This window comes from Myotis daubentonii, chromosome 5, assembly GCF_963259705.1.
Source record: "Myotis daubentonii chromosome 5, mMyoDau2.1, whole genome shotgun sequence".
Lineage (NCBI taxonomy): Eukaryota > Metazoa > Chordata > Mammalia > Chiroptera > Vespertilionidae > Myotis > Myotis daubentonii.
This window is the reverse complement of record NC_081844.1, coordinates 18923804-18947154: the sequence shown is the minus strand read 5'-3', so window position 1 is coordinate 18947154 and position 23351 is coordinate 18923804. Positions and strand designations below refer to the sequence as shown.

The 23351-nt window shown below is 57.2% G+C and overlaps 2 protein-coding genes across 3 annotated transcripts; both read right to left on the bottom strand.

Moving 5' to 3' along the window:
* Positions 1–222: 222 nt before the first annotated feature.
* GDF1 (growth differentiation factor 1) lies at positions 223–2109 on the bottom strand. Its single transcript, XM_059696138.1, has 2 exons — positions 1637–2109; positions 223–1057 (listed from the first exon to the last, which is right to left on the bottom strand). The coding sequence occupies exons 1-2, from the start codon at positions 1959–1961 to the stop codon at positions 267–269; spliced, it is 1116 nt and encodes a 371-aa protein (XP_059552121.1). The 5' UTR covers positions 1962–2109; the 3' UTR covers positions 223–266.
* On the bottom strand, positions 2085–23011 carry CERS1 (ceramide synthase 1). Of its 2 annotated transcripts, none has more exons than XM_059696136.1 (7): positions 22487–23009; positions 20157–20316; positions 16116–16296; positions 13588–13749; positions 12919–13066; positions 12585–12694; positions 2085–2273 (listed from the first exon to the last, which is right to left on the bottom strand). In XM_059696136.1, the coding sequence occupies exons 1-7, from the start codon at positions 23006–23008 to the stop codon at positions 2231–2233; spliced, it is 1326 nt and encodes a 441-aa protein (XP_059552119.1). In that variant the 5' UTR covers position 23009; the 3' UTR covers positions 2085–2230. The 2 variants fall into 2 exon arrangements, with proteins under 2 accessions (XP_059552119.1, XP_059552120.1); XM_059696137.1 differs by lacking the exon at positions 2085–2273 and adding an exon at positions 9644–11532 and having other exon boundaries at positions 22487–23011.
* Positions 23012–23351: the final 340 nt, after the last annotated feature.

Sequence of the window (23351 nt, the reverse complement as noted above, 5' to 3'; positions counted from 1 at the left end):
CTGCAGCCTGAAGGGCAAAGCTAAGAAGGGCTGAGTCAGCAGACTGGAAAGTGTGTGTGGGGGGGGGGGTGGTGGCGACTCCCAGGGTCCCCTTAGAATATGTAGAGCCGCCTGTATACAGCCTTCTAAGGGCCGGTGGCTCCAGACTGCCCAACCCCCGCCAACCTGATGGATGTGTCAGTACTCCCCCAGCCCCAGGTGACAAGACCCAAAGACGGCAGCTCAAACCACCCAGTGTTTATTGTGTCCCCGCTCCTGCACGGCTGTCAGCGGCAGCCGCACTCGTCCACCACCATGTCCTCGTAGTGCCGCAGGACCACGTTGTCGCTGTTGTCGAAGAAGAGCACGGAGATAGGTGACAGGCGCGCGGGAACACAGCAGGGCAGGCCGGCAGGACCGGGGGCTGCCGAGTGCATGAGCGCGCGCAGCACGGCGTGGTTGAGCGCGGGCGGCCCCCCGGGCCCGGGCAGCGTGGCGGGCAGCGAGCACTGGCCCTGGCAGTAGTTGGCCAGGAAACCGCGCGGCGCAATGACCCAGCGATGCCAGCCCACCTCGCGGAAGCTGACGTAGAGCCGCCGGGCGCGACAGGAGCCCCCGTGGCCGCCGCCCACCGAGGGCTCGGCCTCGCGCCGCGGCCGGGCGAAGGGGTGGCACAGGCGCGGGTCAAGGGTCACCAACAACAGTGAGGCCTCAGCCAAGCGCCCGCAGGTGCCCGTGTGCCGGGGGCGCAGCGCCAGCGCCAGGCGGAGGCTGCGTGGTACTGAGGCGTTGTGGGCCCAGGTGGCGTCCAGCAGCTCAGCGCGCACCGGCGTCCCGAGGGAGACCACTGCCTGGCGGAGCAGCACCGGGCCTGCGCCCACCTCCTCGGCCGCCTGCGCCACGCTCAGCTCCCAGCCGTCTGCTGTCTCCGCCGCAGCCGCTTCCTCCGCTGCGAAGCGCAGCTCCAGACGGGCTCGGCTCGGGAGCTCGGCGGGTTCCACAGCCGACAGGTCGAAGATGAGGGTCCATTTGGGACACTGCCCTGCCGCCGAGGGCTCCGTGGTCCGGGCTCGTGCGCCTAGGGAGGCCGGGAGAGGGCTCAGCTCTCGTCGTGTCACCGCCTACGCGCGAGGGGTCTCGGTTGGGAACTTGGGGGGAAGGTTAGTGCCTGAGGCCGAGGGCGCACCATCTGTTACTTGGCGTCAAATGGTGTGAAGGGGGAGGGGGGGGGAGATGGAGTGTGGGCGGGGCATCGCTTGCAAGGAAGAGACCTGCCCGATGCTGGGTGGCCTGCCCGTCGGGAACCAGGCAGGGGGCAGCGATGAGCAAACGCCTGGGTAAGCGATGCTGGGGCGGGGTGTCATCGGCAGGAAGGCTTCAAATGCGGTGAAGCAGCGGGAGTGAGGGAGAGTGGGGGCAGGGCTCCAGCTGCAAGCAAAGGCCTTGCCGGGTGCAAGGCAGCCTGGCCTTGTGGCCACTCACCCGGGTCCCCGCAGGTGTCCACGGGAGAAGGGATGGAGTACAGGGACTCAGGTTGCTCGTGGGCTGGACTGGGTGGGTGGAGACCCTCGAAGTCACTGGAAGCTCGTGGGGGGCTGGGGTGCCCAGGGAGGTATCGGCCTCCCAGACCCGCACCCCCGGAGCAGGCACCACTCACCGCGGTCCGGGATGTGGCGCACGATGTTTCCGGCGACCCCCAGCTCCTCCACGTGACACGGTCGTAGGGTGGCCCCCGGGGGCGTCCGTCGTGGGCTGAGCCTGGCCCCCTGGGGGTCCCGGCGACGAAACAGGCGCCACATGATGGGGGGTACGGACCGGGGCTTTGGTGCGCCCTGGGGCGCGTCGCGCAGCCCGAGAGCCTGGAGCAGAGAGGCGGCGGGACCCGGGGCCGCAGGGGCGCGGGCCAGGAAAGGCGAGGGCAGCAGCAGGGCGAAGAGGAGGAGAAGAACGCGGTGGCCAGGACGGCGGAGCAACGGTGGCATCTTTCTCCCTGGCGGCGGCCGGAGGAGTGCTCGGGGTCCAGGGCTGGGCTGGGTCAGGGTCCCGGGGGGCGTGGCCGGGCTCCTGAATCCTGGCAGGGACCGATCCTAGGGCGGGGTCTCCGGGCTGCGGGGCAGGGGTCCCGGGAGTGGCCAAGGCCCGGGAGGGGCGGAGCTGGAAGGGGCCAGGGTCTTGGGGAGCCGGGGAGCCGTCCCGGGGGGCAAGGCGGGGCAGGGTGAGGTCCGGGGGAGCGGAACGGGCGTCGAAGGGTTCAGAAGCGCTTGTCCTTCACCAAACCGTTCCTCAGCGGCTTTCTGGGGGCCAAAACCCGCCCGGTTAGCCTAGGGACCCCACGCTCCCACGTACTCCCTGACCCGCCTGCCTTGCCGTCCACATTCCCTTTCCCCGCCTAGTTCCCAGTCTGGCTCCTCCCCGCAATTAAACTCCATCCCCTTTCCCTCCCACCCTGGGCCCTGGCCGGCCACTGGAGTGCAAATGCCACCTACCCACCTCTGCCTGACATGCTCCCACCTCCTCAACCGGGATCAACCCTGCACTTGATCCTCCTCCCTCCAAAAATGCAGACCTGCCAGAGGCCTCTGCCACCCTCCAAGGCAGGCTGGCCCGCTCCAGGGGCGCCGGCTGGCTCATAGGCCCATTGGACAGGCGTCCCTGCCCTGTCATTCTCCGTCCACCATCTGTCTACACTGCTGAGCCCTTATTTTCATTCCATGTGTTTTTTGTTTTGTTTTTTTTATTTCAGAGAGGAAGGGGGGGGGGGGGGAAACATCAATGATGAGAGAAAATCATTGATCAGCTGCCTCCTGCACGCCCCCTACTGGGGATTGAGCCCACAACCCCGGGCATGTGCCCTGACGGAATTGAATATGACCTCCTGCTTCATGGGTCAACATTCAACCACTGAGCCACAGCAGCCGGGCGTCTTAAATTTTTTGAACCAGTAATATGTTCTCATGATCTAGACATCCTGGGATATAATCTTATAGACACCAGCAGACACTCCTTCACATAAGAACGAAGACTTTGCCCTAACCGGTTTGGCTCAGTGGATAGAGCGTCGGCCTGCGGGCTGAAGGGTCCCGGGTTCGATTCCGGTCAAGGGCATGTACCTTGGTTGCGGGCACTTCCCCAGTAAGGGGGTGTGCAGGAGGCAGCTGATCGATGTTTCTCTCATCAATGTTTCTAACTCTCTATCCCTTTCCCTTCCTCTCTGTAAAACATCAATAAAATATATTATATAAAAAAGAAAGAACGAAGACTTTTCTGGAGATGATAGTTTAGGTCACTTTAATTCATCCCTCCCTTGGGCTGGAGCCACTGGCTGACCCTTCCTGGAGCACTGACCCTATCCTCATTGCTTTTCCTGGGGGTCACTGCTCTTTCTCTCGATGAGCCAGCAGGAGCTCTTTATCTGTGAGGTTACAGATAAGCCCTACACGGATCTCCATGTGTCTGTTGTTTTCTGGTTTTGCCTGTCCGTCCTTTAGACAAGCAGAAGGAGGTCCCTGGCTTCTGGACTCTTCTAATACATAGTTCAATTGCCAGATGACAGTGTCCCATTTGTGGCTCTGGTCGGAGTTCACAGTTTCCACTTCTGCGTCAACATCTTTGAACCACTGGAGTTTGCCCCGGGAACTGACGCGAGAGAACCTCCAGATGGTTACCAAGGGTCCCACCGTGTTCCAACCGTCCTCCCTTCCCTCCTGGGGACCTCAGGGGAGATGATTTGGCTGTGTTCCCCCACAGTTTTAATTCCTGTACTTTTATAGTACTTTAAAAATATATACTTTTATTGATTTCAGAGAGGAAGAGACAGGGAGAGAAACATCAGTGATGACAGAGAATCATTGATTGGCTGCCTCCTGCACGCCCCCTACTGGAGATCGACCCCACAACCCAGGCATGTGCCCTTGACTAGGATCGAATCTGGGATCCTTCAGTCTGCAGGCCGACGCTCTATCCACTGAGCCAAACTGGGTAGGGCTATTGTACGTTTAATGCCTTGAGGGATCTACCTTTGCCTATGCCTTTTTATCAGAGCTTTCCTGGTGATTCTGGACTGTTTTATGAACAAGTGCCCCTCCTTCATCAAAAACAATGTTAGTATTTTTTTGGAGGGGGAGGGGTCGTTGGCCTCTGGAGATATCAGAGTTAGACTTTCCAGTTTGAGTGCACCGCTGTGGGGAAAGAGTCGGGCGAGGGAGGAAGGTGGGAGGTGAGGGCAGCCAGTGACTGAGATGGAGTCTGGATGTTTCCTGGAGAATAAGGAGGAAAAGGGGAGTGAGGGGGCTTCCTGGAGTTTCCCAAGGTTTTCACCCTGCGTTGCCATCACCTGTGATGGACAAATGCTTGGGAGAGGCAGTGGCCTGGGGGTTGATTTGGGATAGTTTAGAAGAATGACATTTCGCTTAGAAGCACTTCGAGCCAGCAGAGAGCCTTGGAGGTTGGGGTGGATTAAGTGAAGGGGCCCTAGGGGAGGGGGCGGCTGGTGGGGAGGCCAGAGACCAGGCCGGAAGCACCAAGAGGTGGAGTGGAGAACATCAAGAATGGGGAGCAGAGGAGCGTTGATAACCTGCTTCCTGGCACACGGCATCAGTTTGGCTCAAATAGACTCATACATTTTTTTTCCCCCAAAAGTGCAGAGCAGAGCAAAGATGCCACCACCCACATCACGCTTTCCTTCCTCCCGTGGCGGTAAAACTGAAGCCGGGTCCTGGGATCGAGCGTCAGCGTCAGCACGAGCCCTGAATCCCTTTCCCTCCTCTCACCGGGGCTGTGTGCTGGCCAAAGAGACGCAAGAAGAGATGGATTTACCGAAACCTTCCCTCCAAGCCCACCAAAGGGGCCAGGCGATGCAGGAGAAAACCTGATTCTCCTTCACATGCCGGAGCCCAGGCCTGTGACTGAGTCTAGCAAGTTTGCTCTTCTGAAGAAAGGAACGTCAACGCCCACACAGCTCCCGCTCTCGCAGGGATGGAGGCAGACTTCTACCTTCGAGTGTGACGGTCAGTGGCCCTGGGGACCACGGCTGTGTGTGCTAACACACAAGGGCTCCTTTCTTGGCCTGAGAGTCCGGTGATCAGCTCTCGATCTGGGTGACAGATTCCCCAGGTGCCACATCAACAGATTACGCCATGGGGAACCGCATCCGCCTGGGCCTGACTGCCGGAATTATGGTTCTTATGGTGGCTCTCCCGGTGGAGCCAGGAGCCGTCTCCCTGGGGATCCCGCGGTGAAGACGCAATTGTTGTAGGAGAAGAAGTCCCACAGCTGCCTGGGGAAACACTGGTGCTCGATCCAGCCGGACCTGCTGAGTCCAACAGCCCTGCGAAGCCGGCATGCTCAGCCAGCCCCGGACAGATGATGGCTCTCTCCCTGTGTCCTTCACCAGGGCCGGCAGGCAGGACTGAGCAGAAAGACTTGCCTAACACATTTTGGATGACTTGAAAAAATACTTAGAACTTCAGCGTCAGATTGAGTCGCAAGTACAGTCTCATGTGTAGGAACTGTTCTTCCATTGAAAAGTGGGGCCTCGCCAGTGTGGCTCAGTGGTTAGGCACCAACCTCTGAACCAGGAGGTCAGGGTTCAATTCCTGGTCAGTGCACATGCCCGGGTTGTGGGCTCGATCCCCAGTGAGGGTCCCCAGGAGGCAGCTGATCAATGATGCTCTCTCATTATTGATGTTTCTCTCTCTCCCTCTTTCTTCCTCTCTGAAATCAATAAAAACATACTTAAAAAAGAAAAGTGGGGAAAGCCTGGCCGGTGTGGGTCAGTGTTTGAGTGTTGACCTATGAACCAGGAGGTCACAGTTCAATTCCTGGTCAGGGCACATGCCTGGGTTGTGGGCTTGATCTCCAGTAGGGGGTGTATAGGAGGCAGCCAATCAATGATTCTCTCACCATTGATATTTCTCTCTCTCTCCCTCTCCCTACCTCTCTGAAATCAATAAAAATATTTTTTAAAGAAAAGTGTATATATAGTATTCATTATTACTTCCCCTCCACTCTATTTTCTGCTCTCAACCAACAATTGATCACATATTGGAATTTCTGCATTTATCACACGTTTTTTTAAATTTCATTTCATACATTCTGAACATTTTAGCTAATTTTGGAGAAGTCCACTCTATAGCATATTAACAATTTGCTCTTGACTTGTCCCCAGTATTTCTGGTGCAGGTTTAAAATGTCATTCATCATATTTTTGTTTTCAAGATCTGTTGGTGTTTCTTGTTCAATAAATGCTAATTCTTAATTTTTAAAAAATGCAGAGTAGACTGACGGATGCTTCAGGGGTTCCTGGGTTCAGTGTAAGGCTTCTTTTGGGGGTAATGAAAATGTTCTAAAACTGAGTGTGGTAATGACTGAACAACTCTGTGAATGGACTAAAACATTTAATTATACAGGGTGAATGGGCAAATTGTATGGTATGTAAATTCTGTCTCAATAAAGCTTTTTTTTTAAAAAAAAAAAGGGGGGGGGGAGGTGACCCTGGATTTAGCACCAAGAAAGCCTTGTTTGATCCAAACAAGAGTGGTCTAGGGGAGTAGTGGGTGGCGGACCCCAGGGTGGGGTGGGTTTGAGAATGGAGGGGTTCTGCTGCAAGGGAGGCAAGAAGTGGGCGGCTGGTGCGGAGGGCTGGAGAAAGGTCTCTCTCCTTGATCAGAATGTCCTGAACAGGCAAGAGGCTGGGCGTCCCTGGCCCTGGACGGTGGCCTTGGAGGGAGATGGACCATCCACTGAAGCAGCCAGCCAGTGCAAGGGTGGACGTCTCGTCCCTCACTCCTGTTTTCTTGGGGACACAGAGGCCAGATTGTCAGCGAGGGGGATGATGGTGATGGCAGTTGACGGTTGAGGAGAAGGGAGAATTAAGGAAGAGTAGGCATGCTGGCACTGTGTGGGCATCACCAAGGGCCTTCTGGCCCATTGTGCAGCAGTGTGAGCCAGACACGAGTCACAGCTCATTGGACACGGCGGGGCAGTGGTCACAGACCCGGGATGGGGCGAGGGCCCTTGGTGGATGGCAGTCCCAGCAGCCCCTGAGGATGCCCTTCAGACCCAGGTGCCACATGATGACCAGGGCATGGGGGTGGGGTGGGGGGCAGCTCAGGGGGGCTGGATCAGTCCAGGAGGATGGTCTACCAGGTGACCAATGGCCCAGCTGTGGGGTGAATCGGGAGAGAGAACAGAGGGAGGGAGTAGGAGTGAAGAGGGGCTGGGAGAGGAAGGGATTGGTGCTACTTAATCGCCATATGGTTTGTTTCCCCTGAATTACTTCAAAGTGATTCTCAGTTGTCAGTGTCTCACTGTTTTCAAACCTAACTGAATTTTTGTTTATTGGGTCTGTAGGATCCTGGTTTCTGAACAATTGAGGTTACCCCTGTGGCTTGCTGTGGTCGATTCTGAGAAACGTGCCTGTGTTAAGAAAGGACATCTGTTCACCTGCTTCTGAGTTGCTGGGTGAGGAGCACAAAGCATGCCTGTACCTCTCGGGGTCCCATCACCCCGAGGCTCAGGACTGCGTCATGTGGGCCATTTCAGATCAAGAATTACACCCCAGCCCTAGCCGGCTTGTCTCAGTGGATAGAGCGTCAACCTGCGGACTGAAGGGTCCCGGGTTCGATCCTGGCCAAGGGCACGTGCCTGGGTTGCGGGCTCGATCCCCAGTAGGGGGGTGTGCAGGAGGCAGCTGATCAATGATTCTCTCTCATCATTGATGTTTCTATCTCTCTCTCTCCTTCTCCCTTCCTCTCTGAAATCAATAAAGAAATACATTAAAAAAAAAAAAGGTTTAAAAAAAAAAAAGAATTACACCCCAATTTCTCATGCTTTTTCACTTGCAACTTTTATGTACCTTGGAGTTGAAGTCTTTTAACATTATGTGTGTGTGTGTGTGTGTGTGTGTATACTGTTATATATGTGTATATATACTATTATATATAAACTAGGGGCCCGGTGCACGAAATTCGTGCACTGGGGGTGTGTGTGTGTGTGTGTGTGTGTGGGGAGTGTCCCTCAGCCCAGCCTGCCCTCTCTCACATACTGGGAGCCCTCAGGCGTTGACCCCCATCACTCTCCAATCGCAGGATCGGCCCCTTGCCCAGGCCTGACGTGTCTGGCCTAGGCGTCTGGCCCGGGCAGCGGGGACCTGCAGTGGCGGCGGGGGGGTGCTGCAATCACGCGGGCTCTGCCCCTGCCCCTGCAGGATGCCTCTGGCTGAGGAGTCCGTCCCGGGCAGCGGGGACCCGCAGCTGCAGCGGCCCCGCGATCGTGGGCTTCGCTTTAGGCCCAGGCAAGGGACCCCTAGCTCCTGGGACTGCCAGCTTCGACTGTGCCCAGCTCCCATCGCTGGCTCCACCCCTACTTCCTGCTATCACTGGCCAGGGCAGAAAAGGCACCTGATTCTCCCATCATGGCTGGGGGGCAGGGCAAAGGTGGCCCCAGGGCCGCCTTTGCCCTGCCCCCCAGCTCTTAGCTCCCCCCTGGGTTTCTGATCACTGTCAGTGGCAGGGGGCTTCTTCCTGCTTTCCCTTTCGCCTCCCTGCATTGTGCCTACATATGCAAATTAACCGCCATCTTGTTGGCACTTAACTGCCAATCTTAGTTGGCAGTTAATTTGCATATAGCCCTGATTAGCCAATGAAAAGGGTAGCTCGTACGCCAATTACCATTTTTCTCTTTTATTAGTGTTGATATATATTTTATATATATAATATTTTAATATATTTTTATTGATTTCAGAGAGGAAAGGAGAAGGCGAGAGAGACAGAAACATCAATGATGAGAATCATTGATTGGCTGCCTCCTGCATGCCCCTAATTGGGGATCGAGCCCGCAACCCAAACATGTGCCCCTGACCAGAATCAAAACCAGGACCCTTCAGTCCACAGGCTGATGCTCTATCCACTAAGCCAGTGATGGTGAACCTTTTGAGCTCGGCGTGTCAGCATTTTGAAAAAACCCTAACTTAACTCTGGTGCCGTGTCACATATAGAAATTTTTTTAATATTTGCAACCATAGTAAAACAAAGATGTATATTTTTGATATTTATTTTATATATTTAAATGCTATTTAACAAAGAAAAATCAACCAAAAAAAATGAGTTCACGTGTCACCTCTGACATGCGTGTCATAGGTTCGCCATCACTGCACTAAGCCAAACCGGTTAGGGCAACAGTATATATATATCTTAAGGCCAATCTCTTAACTGTCATGATTATTCATGTGTTTATTTGGATGCCTAGTATTTGAGATTCTACCCTCTTATGTTGCATTATTTATGCAGCCATTTCTAACCTTTCTCTTTTGCATTTCTTGTGTACCTGTTTTTTGTTAACTCTGATAGTGTTAAAGTACCTAATACAGCTGAAAGGTAATCCCCGCCTTCTTGCAAAATACAAAACCCCCAATTCTGTTCTGGTATTTAACATCTTAGTTCTAATTATTTTATATCTCTCAAATTAGGGAACTAAAATGTTTATCCAGATATGTATCAGTTTCTCTGATGATCTGCTTCTTGAGAGAGTTTCCTGGAATATAACTTTCTTAGTGTTTGCTTCTCTTAAGTAACTTCTTTTGTGTGTGTGTTTTTTGTTGGTGCTTTTAATCCTCACCTGAGGATATTTTTTCCATTGTTTTTTTTCCAGAGGGTGAAAGGGAGGGAGGGAGAGAAAGAGAGAGAGAGAGAGAGGGAGAGAGAGAGAGAGAGAGAGAGAGAGAGAGAGAGAGAGAGAGAGATTGACCACCTCCCACATGTTCCCCAACCAGGAATCAGGTGGGTGCCCTGATAGGGAATCAAACCCACAACTCCAGTGTGTGGGCAGAAGCTCTAACCACTGAGAACACCATCCAGGGCTTGAGTAACTATTTTTAAAACTGTGTATGACATCCCCCGTTGCTGGCTATTCCGTTTTCGCACTCGCGGCGACGCTTTCCTCCGTATCTAGCGTCCCTTGCTGCTAGTCTGTTTCATGGGTCGTCTCTTCTCTGTGGCTGTTTCCATTTGCACTATGATGTGTTTGGGGCATGGATGCCTTCTTTTCGTCCTGCTTATGATGGATGCCTTGCCACTTTCTGGAAAATTCTCAGCATTATGTCTCTCCTATTGTCTCTCCCCACCTGTCTCCTATTAGAATTCGGCTAGACCAGGTCATTCTTAAAATCCTAGCTGCCATAGTTGCCATCTGTTTTTGCTGCTTCTGGGTAATTTCTTCACAGCTTTTACTTGACTGCCTCTCTCTCCAGCTTTCTAATCGTGTGAGCCTTCACAGCTTTCGTAGGTTGAGTGGTGGTCCCTGAAAAGAGAGGTCCACACCCTAATCTCTGGAACCTGTGACAGTGGCTTTATTTGGAGAAAGAGCCTTTGCAGATGTAATGAAATGAAGTTTAACACAGAAAATCAAGAGAGAAGAGAAGGCCACGTGAAGGAAGACGCGGAGATCGGAGCGAAGCAGCCACAGCCACGGAGCACCTGGAGCCGCAGGAGCTGGGAGAGCAGGAAGGACCCTCGCCTGGAGCGTCAGCGGGCGAGTGCCTGCTGATAACTCGACTTCTGAGGCCCCAGAAATGTGAGAGGACACGTCCCCGTTGCTTTAAGGCGCCCTGTCCGTGGTACTTGGTGACAGCAGCCCCCGGAAAGTAATATAACATCCGATGCTGTTCTTTATGTCACTCATGCCTTTTATTTTTTAAATAAACTTTTTATTTTAGAATAATTTTAGATTTGCAGAAACGTCGCAGAGATAGTCCAGAGAACTCAGTGCCATCCCCACAGAACACGTGTCTCCACTCAGCAGCCGGTGCCGGACCCTGCTCCGAGCTAACGGCGGGCTTTCCCCGGTTCCCGTTTCTCCACGGCGGTCCTGCTGGTCCAGGACCCCCAGTGCATTCAGCCCTCTGACCTGGGACTGGTCCGCAGTCTCCTTGTTCTCCATGACCTGATGGTTTTGAGGCATCCTGACCACTCACCCCATCTTTACACCCGACTGCGCTGACTCCAGGCATCCGGGGGCGGCGAGGTCTGCTGGTGCTGCCCACGGACTGACCGTGCAATGTGTCCCCCGCGCACCCTGTCACATCTGTGCGGCGTTCACACTCTGCTGTCCTGGTGGGAATGCTAGCAGGTGCCAGGCCCTCAGCCCACGTTCTGGCCGGGCATCCTCCGGGAGACAGCAGGGAGCAGCACCAGGCGCGGCTCGCACGGCCTGGGCTTTGCATTTCCAAGGAGTCTCCACCGGAAGCTGACTGCTCTGCAGCAGGAGGAGCGTGCAGATTCTTAGATTTGGCCAAGCAGGAGCCTCTCCCCCCGCCCTCGGAGTCTCTCAGCCGCTGCTGCTTCCGGACGCCTCTGAGGGTCGGTCAGGCTCCGTGCTGAGGCCTCAGCAGAATTCCTGACTCATGATCCCTGGACGTCGAGAGTCAAACGCCCCCCAAAGGAACGCCTACCCGACCCCACTGGCACACAGAGCCCTGCCTGGTAAACGGCATTTTGGTAAACGGCAGCTCGAGCCCGAAGTCTTGGGTCACCTTGGATCCTTTTAATTCAGTTTCACCTACATCCAAGCAAGTCCGGTCAGTTCCACAGCGGAGTCGGGATCTAACCACCGGGGACCCGACTTGCTGCCAAGCCCTCGCATGTCCATGGTCTCCATCCACCTGTCCGATCCCGCCCGCCCCGGGGCCGGCTTTTGGCCGAGGCGCCCCCCGCCTGCAGCCCGTGTCGCTGGCACAAAGTGCTTCTCTGTTTGAGCCGGCCTTGCGAGCCCCCCCTTGGCCCCGTGCTCCGATCGGGCAATGCCCGTCCTCTGCTTCTCGTCTCCCGTCTTTCACGGAGATTTTAAAATCTGCTCCTCTCACCCTCCTGGCCGCCCACGTGACCACCTCCTTGGGCCATGAGCCCTCTGCTTCCCCACAACCACCATTCCCTCCAGAGGCTAAACTGGAGGTCTGCCTGGTCAGCACCCTGACCTCCCACCTGCTCATACACCCCTCGTGTTGCCTCTGGGGCACTGCGCACCCTGGACCCTGCCTGTCACACAAACCTGCCTCTGTTCACGCCCGGGGCCCTGCAGGCCAGGGGCTCAATCCCAGGGCTGACAACCCCGGGGGGCCTGCCTCCAGGACGCTTGGCCAGCCTTTTCCTCTCCTTCCCTAGGACTCCCACCTGGGCCGTCTCCGGCTCGGGGGGTCGGGGGGTCAGGGGGTCAGGGGGTCAGGGAGCAGGGACAGAGCATGGGCTGCCTAAGCTGCCCGCGGCACCCCTCCTCCCGGCCTCCCCTGCCTGGCCCATGGCTGCTCCTTACCACCCACAGGCCCTCGGCTTGGCCCTCACTGCCCCACCAGTGACACCCTGATTCTTGCCCCTCACCACTCGGCTCCACCCTGACCTCCCTTTCGCCTCCTCCATATCTATCCTTGCGGCATCTGTCTCCATCACTACCCCATGCACGCCTTCACTGCAGTCTCTGTTTTGGACGCAGACTCCAGGGGCAGCGTCTGCTTCAGCCTGGTCGCTGCTGTGTCGCCAGTGTCTGCCCACAGTGCGCGCTCAGACTGACAGATGTGACTAACGGAACGAACCGGGCGGCAGCCCCTCCGAACTCACTCAGCTTTGCTGGGCTTGGGGCTCGGGGCCTCGGATGCATCGTATTCCCGGACGTCCTTCAGCTCCCGAACCTGGCCCGTCAGCACCTTGGCAGCAAAAGCCACGATGTACTGTGGAGGGGAAGACGCGGGTAAGAAAAGGGCCTCCCCGGCCACGCTGCCCTCTGAGGGCCACGGTCCTGCCACAGGTCCTCCGCCCGGCTGTTCCCGCGGCCTAACATGCCCCCCCCCCCCCGCCCGGTGTGCCTGAGCAGGGCCTTCACCTGGACCACGGCCCGGAGGGGGACAGGACTGCCAGCCGGGGGGCGGGGGGGAGCTGGAGGAGGCCGACTCACCAGGAACCAGTAAAGGTTCATGACAGTGAGGAGCAGCAGGAGCGCGTTGAAGAAGAAGTAGAAGGGAATGTCAGGCACCGAGCGCAGGCTGCAGTGGCAGGTGGCATACAGGACCTTGAGTGGGAACCAGTAGAGGCGGAACCAGAACCTGGGGCGGGAATAACGCAGGGGCCCTCAAACTCCGGCCCGCGGGCCACATGCTAATACCAATACTGTATTTGTTCCCGTTTTGTTTTTTACTTCAAAATAAGATATGTGCAGTGTGCACAGGCATTTGTTCATAGTTTTTTTTTAAACTATAGTCCGGCCCTCCAACGGTCTGAGGGACCGTGAACTGGCCCCCTGTTTAAAAAGTTTGAGGACCCCTGGAATAACGGGTCAGGGAAGCTGTGGGCAAGGGAGGGAGGGTGGGTGGTGGCCCCATCCAGTCTCTGCCCAATGCCCTCGGGCCTCACCCATCTGTCCCTGCTCCTCCTCACCCATCCTTGTCTGGCTGCCCCACCCTTATCTCCATTCCTGCTCTGTTCTTGCCTGCCAACCACACTCCATCCATCTCCCGATCCCTGCCAGGCCCCGGCCCTCCCTCCCGCCCCTCCCGGCCCTCCCGCCCCTCCCTCCTGGCCCTCCCGCCAGCCCCTCCCGCCCCTCCCGGCCCTCCCGCCAGCTCACCAGCTGAGGCTGAAGCTGAGGCAGCCCAGGTCCGCAGCCAGGGCGTGCAGAGGGTGGTGGGAGCCGCCGCGGGACTTGAAATAAACATTGAGCTTGGTGAACTCCAGCTGCACGTCGCTGATGTCGTGCAGGAAGAGCACCAGGATGCCCACGCTGTGGTACCTGAGAAGGGAAGCGGGCGGAGGGGGAGGGCAGGTCACGCAGGGTCCAAATCCCTGCACCGAGGGCCCCAAGACAGGCCCCTGGGGCACACCTCCCCTGCCTTTCGGAGCCACCCCTCTGGTCACATGCCCGGCCCGACCCCCCGAAGGGCCAGGTCAGCGGCGGCACAGACGGCACTCGCCAGGGGACAGCCCCCCGGGGCCCTCACTCCCTGTGCCAGGTGGCCAGGGGCCTGCCTGAAAGTCCTTTCTCTGATCCGTCCTCATTTCTGTGACCTCTGACCCACCATGACTGCTGACTCCCAGAGGCCAGGGCCGTTCTGTGTCCCGATCCCCATACACTCGCGACGTTCCCAGGCCTCTGGGATTTACCCGAACTTCGCTGGGGGCTGCAGGTGCCTCGGAAACGCAGTGCCCCCCGAGGGTCTAAAGAAGCCTGAGAGCCATCCCCGTCACCCCCCTCCCCCCCCAGTGTTCCCCTTCCGCTGCCTGAGCCCAGGTCCTGAACTCGGCCTGGATGGGGCCACGGGTCTCCCTCCCAGGTCTGTCCCCACGTGGCCTTCCTGTTGTAAGACCTCTGCACGTGCTGTTCCCAGCACCTAACATGTACCTCCCGGCGCTGGCAGAGGCTTCCGCCACCCCCTGGTCTTTCTCACCTGTCACCCCTTCCACCCGCCCCACCGACACCTCATCATCCCAGCAGGCCTTCTCCTCTGACTTGATTTTTCTCCATAGTTAATACCTTCAAACAAATTATTCTTTTCTTTCTTTCGTTTTCCTTTTCTGGGCGGTGGGGGCTGTTATCTGATTCTATCCTCCAAAGCAGTGCTATCTACGGGTTTTCTAGAACAACAGGAAGGTTCTATACCTGCATTACCCACATGGGAGCAACCAGCCAGATGTGGCCCTGAGCAGCTGAAATGCGGGTGGGGTGCCTGAGGGACAGATGTGTGATTTTTTGTTGTTGTTAATCCTCGCCCGAGGATATTTTCCCATTGATCTTTTTTTTTTTTTTTAGAGAGAGTGGAAGAGAGAGGGCAAGGCAGAGAGAAACACTTCGATTGGTTGCCTCCTGCATGTGCCCTGACCAGGGCCCGGGCCAGGGAGGAGCCTGCAACCAAGGTACATGCCCTTGACCGAATCGAACCCGGGACTCTTTAGGCCACAGGCCAGTGCTCTATCCACTGAGCAAACCGGCCAGGGCAGAATGTGTGATTTTATTTAAGCTTAATTAACGTTGAAATAGCCCCTTGTAACCAGCGGCTACTACATTGGAGGGTGCAGCCAGAGCAGTGAGGCTAACAGGAACCGCACAAGAGTGTAGGCCTCGCCCTGGCTGGTTTGGCTCACTGGATAGAGCATTGGCCTGAGGACTGAAGGGTCCCAGGTTCGATTCTGGTCAAGGGCATGTACCTTGGTTTCGGGCACATCCCCAGTAGGGGGTGTGTGGGAGGCAGCTGATCAATGCTTCTCTCTCATCAATGTTTCTAACTTTCTATCCCTCTCCCTTCCTCTCTGTAAAAAAGCAATAAAATATATTTTAGCCAAAACCGATTTGGCTCAGTGGATAGAGCGTCGGCCTGCGGACTGAAAGGTCCCGGGTTCGATTCCGGTCAAGGGCATGTACCTGGGTTGTGGGCACTTCCCCAGTGGGGGATGTGCAGGAGGTAGCTGATTGATGTTTCTAACTCTCTATCTCTCTCTCTTCCTCTCTGTAAAAAAAAACAAACAACAAAACAAAACAAAAAAAACACAATAAAATATATTTTAAAAAATAAATAAATAAAATATATTTTTAAAAAATTTAAACAAAAAAGAGTGTAGACCTCATTTAGACAGGAGTGTAGACCTCATTTAGATTTTCTATCACCCATGTTAAAAAAAAAAGAGAGAGAGAGAAATTAAAATAATATATTCTAATGAACTCCGTATACCCCAAATATTGTTATTTCAACATGTGATGGATGTAACACAGGCCTTGGCGAGGTATTTTTATTCCTTTGCTTGTGAAATTGGGGTGGATTTGAGAACAATCAGCAGGTCGTAGTTTGGAGAGGATCAGAGGCCACGTGTGGGCTCTCAGGCTACAGGGTTATCTGCTCGTGGCTGTGCTCCCAGCAGCACCTGCCACATGGCGGGCGTTCAGGAAACACCTGCTACGTGACCTGGTCAAGGTGCCATCCGGGTGGGGCTGGGAGGGGGGAGGGGGGACGGGGCTCCCTGCACCTTGTTCACCCCGTCCCTATGAATCTCTCTGGAACCCTCCCCCAGGAACACCCCGGTGCCTCCTCCCCCCAGGCACCAGCTCTGCCCTGTGCCAGCCTCCCGCCCTTGCTCATGCAGTGCCCTCCGCCCTCCTCAACTCACCGGAAGGCATAGGAGGAGACAATGAGGACCAGGGTGACCACGTGGTGGACGAGCATGACCACTGAGTCCTTGCGCCAGGCGTCCATGTACAGCGTGGCGTAGATGGAATGGCCGTAGAAGCTTCCCTGCAGCAGATAGGCGGCCGCGATGTCCCGAGGCACGGCCATGCCCGGTGTCCAGTCTGGGGAGAGCCGGACCGAGTCATCAGGGCCCTGCAGGGCCTCCACACAAGGGACCCCCACATGCTCTGGAGCCAGACGTGAGTCCCCCCGTGCCGGGGCAGGCCACGTGTCCGCAGATGTACCGGCCACTGGTTTTCCATCCCCAATTCTCCACCTGTTCTCTTTTATTTAATAAGCATTATTTTCTAGAGCAGTTTCAGTTTTAAGGAAAAAGGTGCTCCTACCCCTGAAATCAGTCCCTTGCAGGATTTCCCACTCTGCCCTGGGTGCCCTTCCCGTCTTCTCTTAATTACCAGGCCCTCTCCAGCCAGAGGGCACGTTCCTGTTCCAGCCGCCCCCCGCCCCCAGCAATTTCCCAACCGGATGGAGGCTGCTGCCCACCTCAAGGTGCTGGCACAGCAGCTGAAGCAGAAGCAGTTTGCCCACCTTCACTCAGGTCTCACCCCTTCTCAGCAACGCTGACACCCCCCTTTCTTCTCCGCCCATTACCAGGGCCAAGGGCTCTGCTCACTGGGCACTCCTCCTCTGCCCCACCCCTAACTCAGGGAGCCCCTGGAGCCCTAAGTTTCCTAGGCTCCACCATGCCCCTGCCTCACGATGACCCTTCATCTGTGCTCTGGCCACTCCTGCAAAGGAGATCCACATAGATCCCCATCCGGGGCCCCGCTCCGGCCCAGGTCTTAGCTCACTTCCCCGGCCCCCCACTGCCCCTACCCAGCACTGCCCCAGCTCCTCCTGGCCTCCCAGTGTGTTCCCAACTGTCTTCTCTCCCGGGGCTCAAAGCCTGTGAACACACAGACCCTGCTACCCAGCAATTGCACTCCTAGGTGTGTGCTCAAGGGAACTGCAAATGGACTGGACAGGCCCTTGTACATGCATGTCCACGGCAGCACTAGTCACAGATGCCAAAAAAGTGAAAACAACCCATCAATAAATAAAGGACAGGCAAAATGTGGTCCTTTCACACATGGCCTATTACTCAGCCACAAAAAAGACAGACACACTGACACACTGTGTGGATGAACCCAGAAAACACGATGCCGAACCCTAGTTGGTTTGGCTCAGTGGATAGAGTGTCAGCCTGAGGACTGAGGGGTGCCGGGTTCGATTCCAGTCGGGGGCACATGCCCAGGTTGTGGGCTCGATCCCTGGTGGGGGACGTGCAGGAGGCAGCTGATCAATGATTCTCTCTCATCACTGATGTTTCTATCTCTCTCTCCCTCTCCCTTTCTCTCTGAAATCAATAAAAATATATATATATATACACACAAAACAACACGGTGCTGAGTGAAAGGAGCCAGAAACAAACGGTCCACGTAAACTTTAACCTTCGTAACCATCTTAAGTTCTGCATAAGGCACATTCACATTGTTGAGCAGCCATCCCCACCATCCCTCCCAGAACCCGTTCCTGTTGTAAAACTGAAACTGTCCTTGCTGAACACCGCCCCCCCTCCCCCCAGGCCCTGTCTCTATGAATCTGACTCCTCTGGGGCCTCCTGTAAGTGGACACAGTACTTGTCCTTTTGTGTCTAGCCAGAATGGTTACCTTTATGTTTCGAGCATTTTACCTAATAAAAGAAAGCAAAACTCCCCATGAATCAGAGCTAATCTCCCCCCACTTTAACACGTCCAGGGGCCTCTCGAAGTTTGACAGCAAATCGGGAATGCTGCAGCTGGAGGCTCCCCGCCACCCCAACACACAAACTGCCAGGTGCCTCTGTCCCTCTTTACAAGGAAAGCATGCAGAGCCTTGATGCAGGGTTCACTGTGGAAAGAGGACACCAGATCTTCCACCTATTACACCGGTCAGACTCACCGTGGGTGAGCATGCCCCCTCCAGCCTCGGGCCCCAGATCTGAGGCGGGGGGGGGGGGCATTTAATTCACCATCCAGACGTCAGCTGCCCCTCCCCACCTGTTGGAGGGCCGGGCTCTGACCTGCTCACAACCTCCAGCCTCCTCTCCATAAGTCCCACCTGCTGCTCTGGGGACTGGATATCACCCCCTCTCCCACCTCCAATATCAGGGCCTTGGGCTCCCCAAACCCAGCTCCTGGTCGCCCCTAGACCCAACCCTACTGACCGCCCACTTCACTGGGGAGCCCAGACCCTCCTCTTTTACACCCATCTCTGGTTTGGCAGCAAATCCTACCAGCTCTGCCTTCAAAACATCAATGATGACAGAGAGTCTTCAATAGGCTGCCTCCTGCACGCCCCCTACTGGGGATCGAGCCCACCATCTGGGCATGTGCCCTGACCAGGAATTGAACTATGACCTCCTGGTTCATAGGCCGACACTCAACCACTGAGTCACACTGTCCAGGCTAAAACATTTCTCAAATCAACAACTTCCCTCCTCTGCTTAGTCCTGTCCTGGCTGAGCCCCCACCTCTGCTCACAGCCCCCTGGTAAGTACCCTTTCTGCCCACCTGCCCTCCTCACGCCCCGCCCTGGCCAGGTGAGCTTCTCTCCGCTCCGGATGCACCAGGAATGTTTCTTCCAGGTCTTCACTCAAAAGCCACCTTTGGTGGGGCTACCCCCATTGCTGTAGAGCATGCCCACCCCTCAGAGACACCCCACTCCCCAAAGTGTTCACATCAGCACCTATTGCTGGTAACAGATTTTATATTTCACCGTCTGGTGGGGGGCTTTCTCTGACCTGCTCACAACCTGGTACACAGTTGGTACTCAAAAAATGAGCCTTCAAAGAAGCAGGTAACTTGCAAGCATGGTATCGTAGCATCATTTATAAGAAGCCAGAGGCAACTCCATGCCTGAAATTTTAAGAGAGTTCAATTTATGGTCCATTTGCATAAAGGAAAAATTGAATGACAGCTAAAAATTCTCCTCTAGAAAATTACCACGTGGGAAATGCACATAGGAAAATGGCCATGTGGGCAGCACAATCCCATGAGGAGAGCTGGGTGCCCAGTAAACCCCGTGCTTGTTACCAGGACCCTGCTATGCAGGGGCCCCATGCCAGGCCCTCCTACGGTGCCACCAGGAGCCCTCTCAGGCTGTTTATGTCACATGGCAGGAAGCACATCCATGATACACGGCCGGGTGGTCAGCATAGGAACAGAGGACCCCTTCCCCCCATCACAGGCCATATTTTCTATACTGACCTGCTTGTTGGTGATAGAGGACACTGCGGTCACCCTCCTGTCCATCCCACCCAGAGCCAGGCCTTGACTACCCCACCTAACCCAATCCATGGGTGCAGCCACTTCTCAGCATCTGTATCTCTTTGCCAAGCTGATCTGAACCACACTGGTCCCTCCCTTCCCCCCTGGGCCTTGCTACCATCCTCACCCAAGACTTTGCTATTTCAGCCCTGGCCAGTTGATGAGAGCATCACCCTGATACGCCAAGGTTGTAGGTTTGACCCCTAGTCAGGGCACATACAAGAATCAACCAATGAATGCATAAATAAGTGGAACAACGAATCGATGTCTCTCTTTCCCTTCCTCCCTCCCCCTCTCTCTCTCTAAAGAAAAAAAATAAAAGATTGCTGTCTCCACATGGCAGCCAGAGGAAGCGTTTTATAATCCATAAACTATCCCATTTAGAAAACACTCCAACTCTTGCCACCCTGCTCTCTTGCTCACGCACCAAGCCTGTGCACGCCCCAGGGTCTTGCCTGTGCTGTTCCTGACACCTGGAGTGCCCCCCTGGACCCAGGAAAGGGGCCACCCCCTCTAGGATGCCTCCCTGAGCTGTAATACGTCCCCGGGGCCCCCTGACCACCCTTGTCTGGAGCAGACATCCAGAACGGGGTGGCTGATGAGTGCCAGCTCCCCATGTGCCCTTCTCCTCAGTGTTTAGAGCAGAGCGATCCCTCGCCCCACTAGGGACCCACCATAGAAGACAGAGGGTGGGTCGTGGAAGAAGGGGTAGTCAGTGCCGAAGAGCAGGTAGGCACTGTAGCTCCAGGTGCCCAGGTAGAAGAGGAACTTCCAGGCGCTCTCAGGCATCTTGGCGGCATCTCTAGGCTGGAGGCGGCACCGCTTGGCCAGGGGCTGTGGGTGAGAAGATGGGTGGCCGTCAGAGCTAGGAGCCATTCCTTCAGGGTGGGGAGACCAAGGCCCAGGGATTCCCCGAGCTGGGCAGTGTTGGGGAGGGGCCGTTTGGTACCCACAGCCGCCTGGAGTAACCAGAGCCCACGTGTGCCTGCCAAGAACTAAACTTAGTGCCCAGCTGTCTGGCTGAGGTGTGAGAGGGGAGTGATGGGAAATGTGAGGGTAGGCTATGAGGGCCCAGAGGCGGGCATGTGAGCGTAAAGCGAGGGAGGTCGGCGGGTCTGCACAGGGGAGTCAAGCGGCTTGGGGGTACGGGGAGCTGGGGTGTGACACACAGCAGGGGATTAAGGAAAAGGCATGGAGGGGTGTAGCTGTGAGCCTGTGGAGAGAACATGGAGGGGAATATGGGAACACCTGAGTCGGGGGCGGGGGGGGCATGGAGGGCTGGAACCGCAGGAGATCCTCTGGGGCAGAAATGTGAGGGAAAGGGTGCCTCAGAGGAGGAATCCGGGGGGACCAGAGAGGAACCAGGGCCTGGGGAAGATGGAATGGGTATTTGGGGGAGGACATGAGGAAATTCTTTTGTCCAAGAGATAATGAGGCAAGGAAAGGGCAGCACAGTGAGACGGGTGACCTGAGGGGACATCAGGGAAGACATGAGCAAGGTGGGGGCGTGCAATGATGAGGTCCTGAGGAATGTTACTCTGGGGTCCAGGGTGGGGCGGGGCCTCAAGCTCCTCAGGGGCGGAGCTCTAGAGCTGTGGGGCCAAGTCCCGCCCCCCTCCCAGAGGCTGAGGGGGCTGGAGCAGCTCCAGTTGTCATAGAGACAGCCAGAGCCAGCTCTGGTAACCCTTGGCAACCAGGCTGCTGCCAAAAAGATGAGCTTTGGCGGCGCCGCAGCCCCTCCGCCTATTCCTGGGAAGGGCGAGCCTCGAATTGGGGCGAAAGGCTGAGGGAGGGCGGACCGGGAAGGAAGCCCGACCTCCAGGGGTTCCGAAAGTCAGGGGGCACCTGACCTTGCTGTCCCCGCCCAGCTCCCTCAGGAACATGGGAGGGGAGCCCATTCCACCGTGATGGTCCCAGAGCGACCACATCCCCCCAGGAGCACCGGCCTTCATCCCCCTGGACTCCCCACTTCCAGCTGGAAATTGGGAAGGTGGGGAGCAATGAAGCCCAACCGGGACCAGGGCTAACTATGGGGGGACACTGTCATACTGCCTCCGCCTCCCTGAGCAGGGTGACAGCCAGGGTCTCTCCCACGTGGGTGATGTGGGGAGGGGGAGGGGACAAGAGCAGCCAGACAACAGCCTCTTCCCCGCCAGCAGAGAAAGACCCCTTTGTTGGTGCTGGGCGCTCTGTCCCTGCACCCCTGCTACGTCCAGCCAGACTGGGGCGCGGTGACGCCAGCTGGCCCAGGAGGGCGTCGCAGCTGAGCTCGGGGGCCAGGCACCTTCCCAGCAGCTCCCAAAGCAGACCCCTCCCCAAGATGGGAGGGAGGCCAGGCGCCAATGTCACCTCATGGCCACTCTCCAGCCGGGCGGTGGCTCTCCAGGCTGAAAACGGGGTATTCCCATCGCGCCTCTCGGAGGCCGCCCCAGGCCCCTCCACCTCCCCGAGGCTGCGACCACCCGCGTGGCAGATGAACCCAGGTCTTGGCCTCCCTGGAGGCGGGCGCTGACTCCAGACAGACGCAAGGCAGCGACTGGGACACTCTGACCCTACCCTGTAGCCACAGACAAGGGGGCTCTGCCGGCTGCACTGACCCTGGACCCGCTCCAGCTTGGGCTCCAAGCCCCCCGCCCTCCCTCGCATGGCCCGGAGTTCCAAACGCAGACCGACCCTGTGCCACGAGGCCTCCATGGCTATACACTGAGGCCTCCTGTCCCGCACTGACCCGAGTGGGTCGTGCTCCGGTTCCCCCCCATCACGAACACCCCACCCGTGTCAGGGACCCAACATCGCGGGTTTCCCGGTCCGGCCACACCCCCGCATCCATCCCCACCCCCATCTCGCACTGACAGAAAAGGGCGCGGGGCGGCCCAGGACTCCGCACCCAGAGCTCCTACAGCCCGAGGCCCCCACGTTCTGGGACCCAGCTCGCAGAGACAGAAAGGGGTGCACAGCGGCCCGGGGTCCCCCAGCCCATGTCCGGGTCCCCAGCCGCACTGACCCGAAAGAGGCGCGTGGTGGCCGCTGAGCGCAGCACGGTCCAGCCGAGCGCGCCGAGCGCCAGCAGCAGCAGCTCGGGGGGCGCCAGGTGCGCGTGCTCGGTCAGGCCCCGGAGCGCCAGCCCCCAGCCGCAGTCCACGCAGCCCCGCGCCGCCGCCACCGCGCTGCCCCAGCTGCGCTGCACGAGCTGCGCGTAGCTCGGCATGGGCTCGGGCCCCGCCGGGCCCGCCGTGGTTGCCGCCGCCGCCATGCCGCTCGCTGGCCGGCCGTCTCCACCGCCTGCGCCTGTCCGCCAGCCCGCCCGCCGGAGCTGCGCGCCCCGCGTCACGCGCCGCAGCCGGGCGGGGGGCGCCGGCCGGAGCCCGGGGACAGAGGGGCGGGGCAGACGCAAGCTCCGCCTCCGCGGGGGACGCTGGGCCGGGCGCGGCGTCCACGATCCGGGGGCACGCAGGTGCTGGGTGCCCAGAGGCAGCGGCAGGGACCACCAGCGGAGAAGTCCCGGTGTTGTCGCGTTGCGTCCCATTTTGCAGCAGAGGAAACCCATTTTCGGCCCCATTTTCCAGCGGAGGAAACCCAGGCGCAGAGACTCCAGGGCTCTTCCCCCCGCCCCACCCTCCCCTATGCTGTGCCCTCGGCAAGGGGCAAGGAGGCACAGCAAGCAGGCACTTTTCCTCCCAGCCCTCCACCCTCAGACCGCACCATTCCCTGAAGCCAAGCACAGGCACCCGGTGCATCCAGCGCCTCACCACAGCCAGTAGGTTTACGGCAAAGGAAGGCCCCTGTTGTCCTTCCCGAGGACACTGACCATCCAGGGTGAAGAAACACCCGATGAAGATTCTGCCCGCCAACCCAGGGTTCCTGGACGA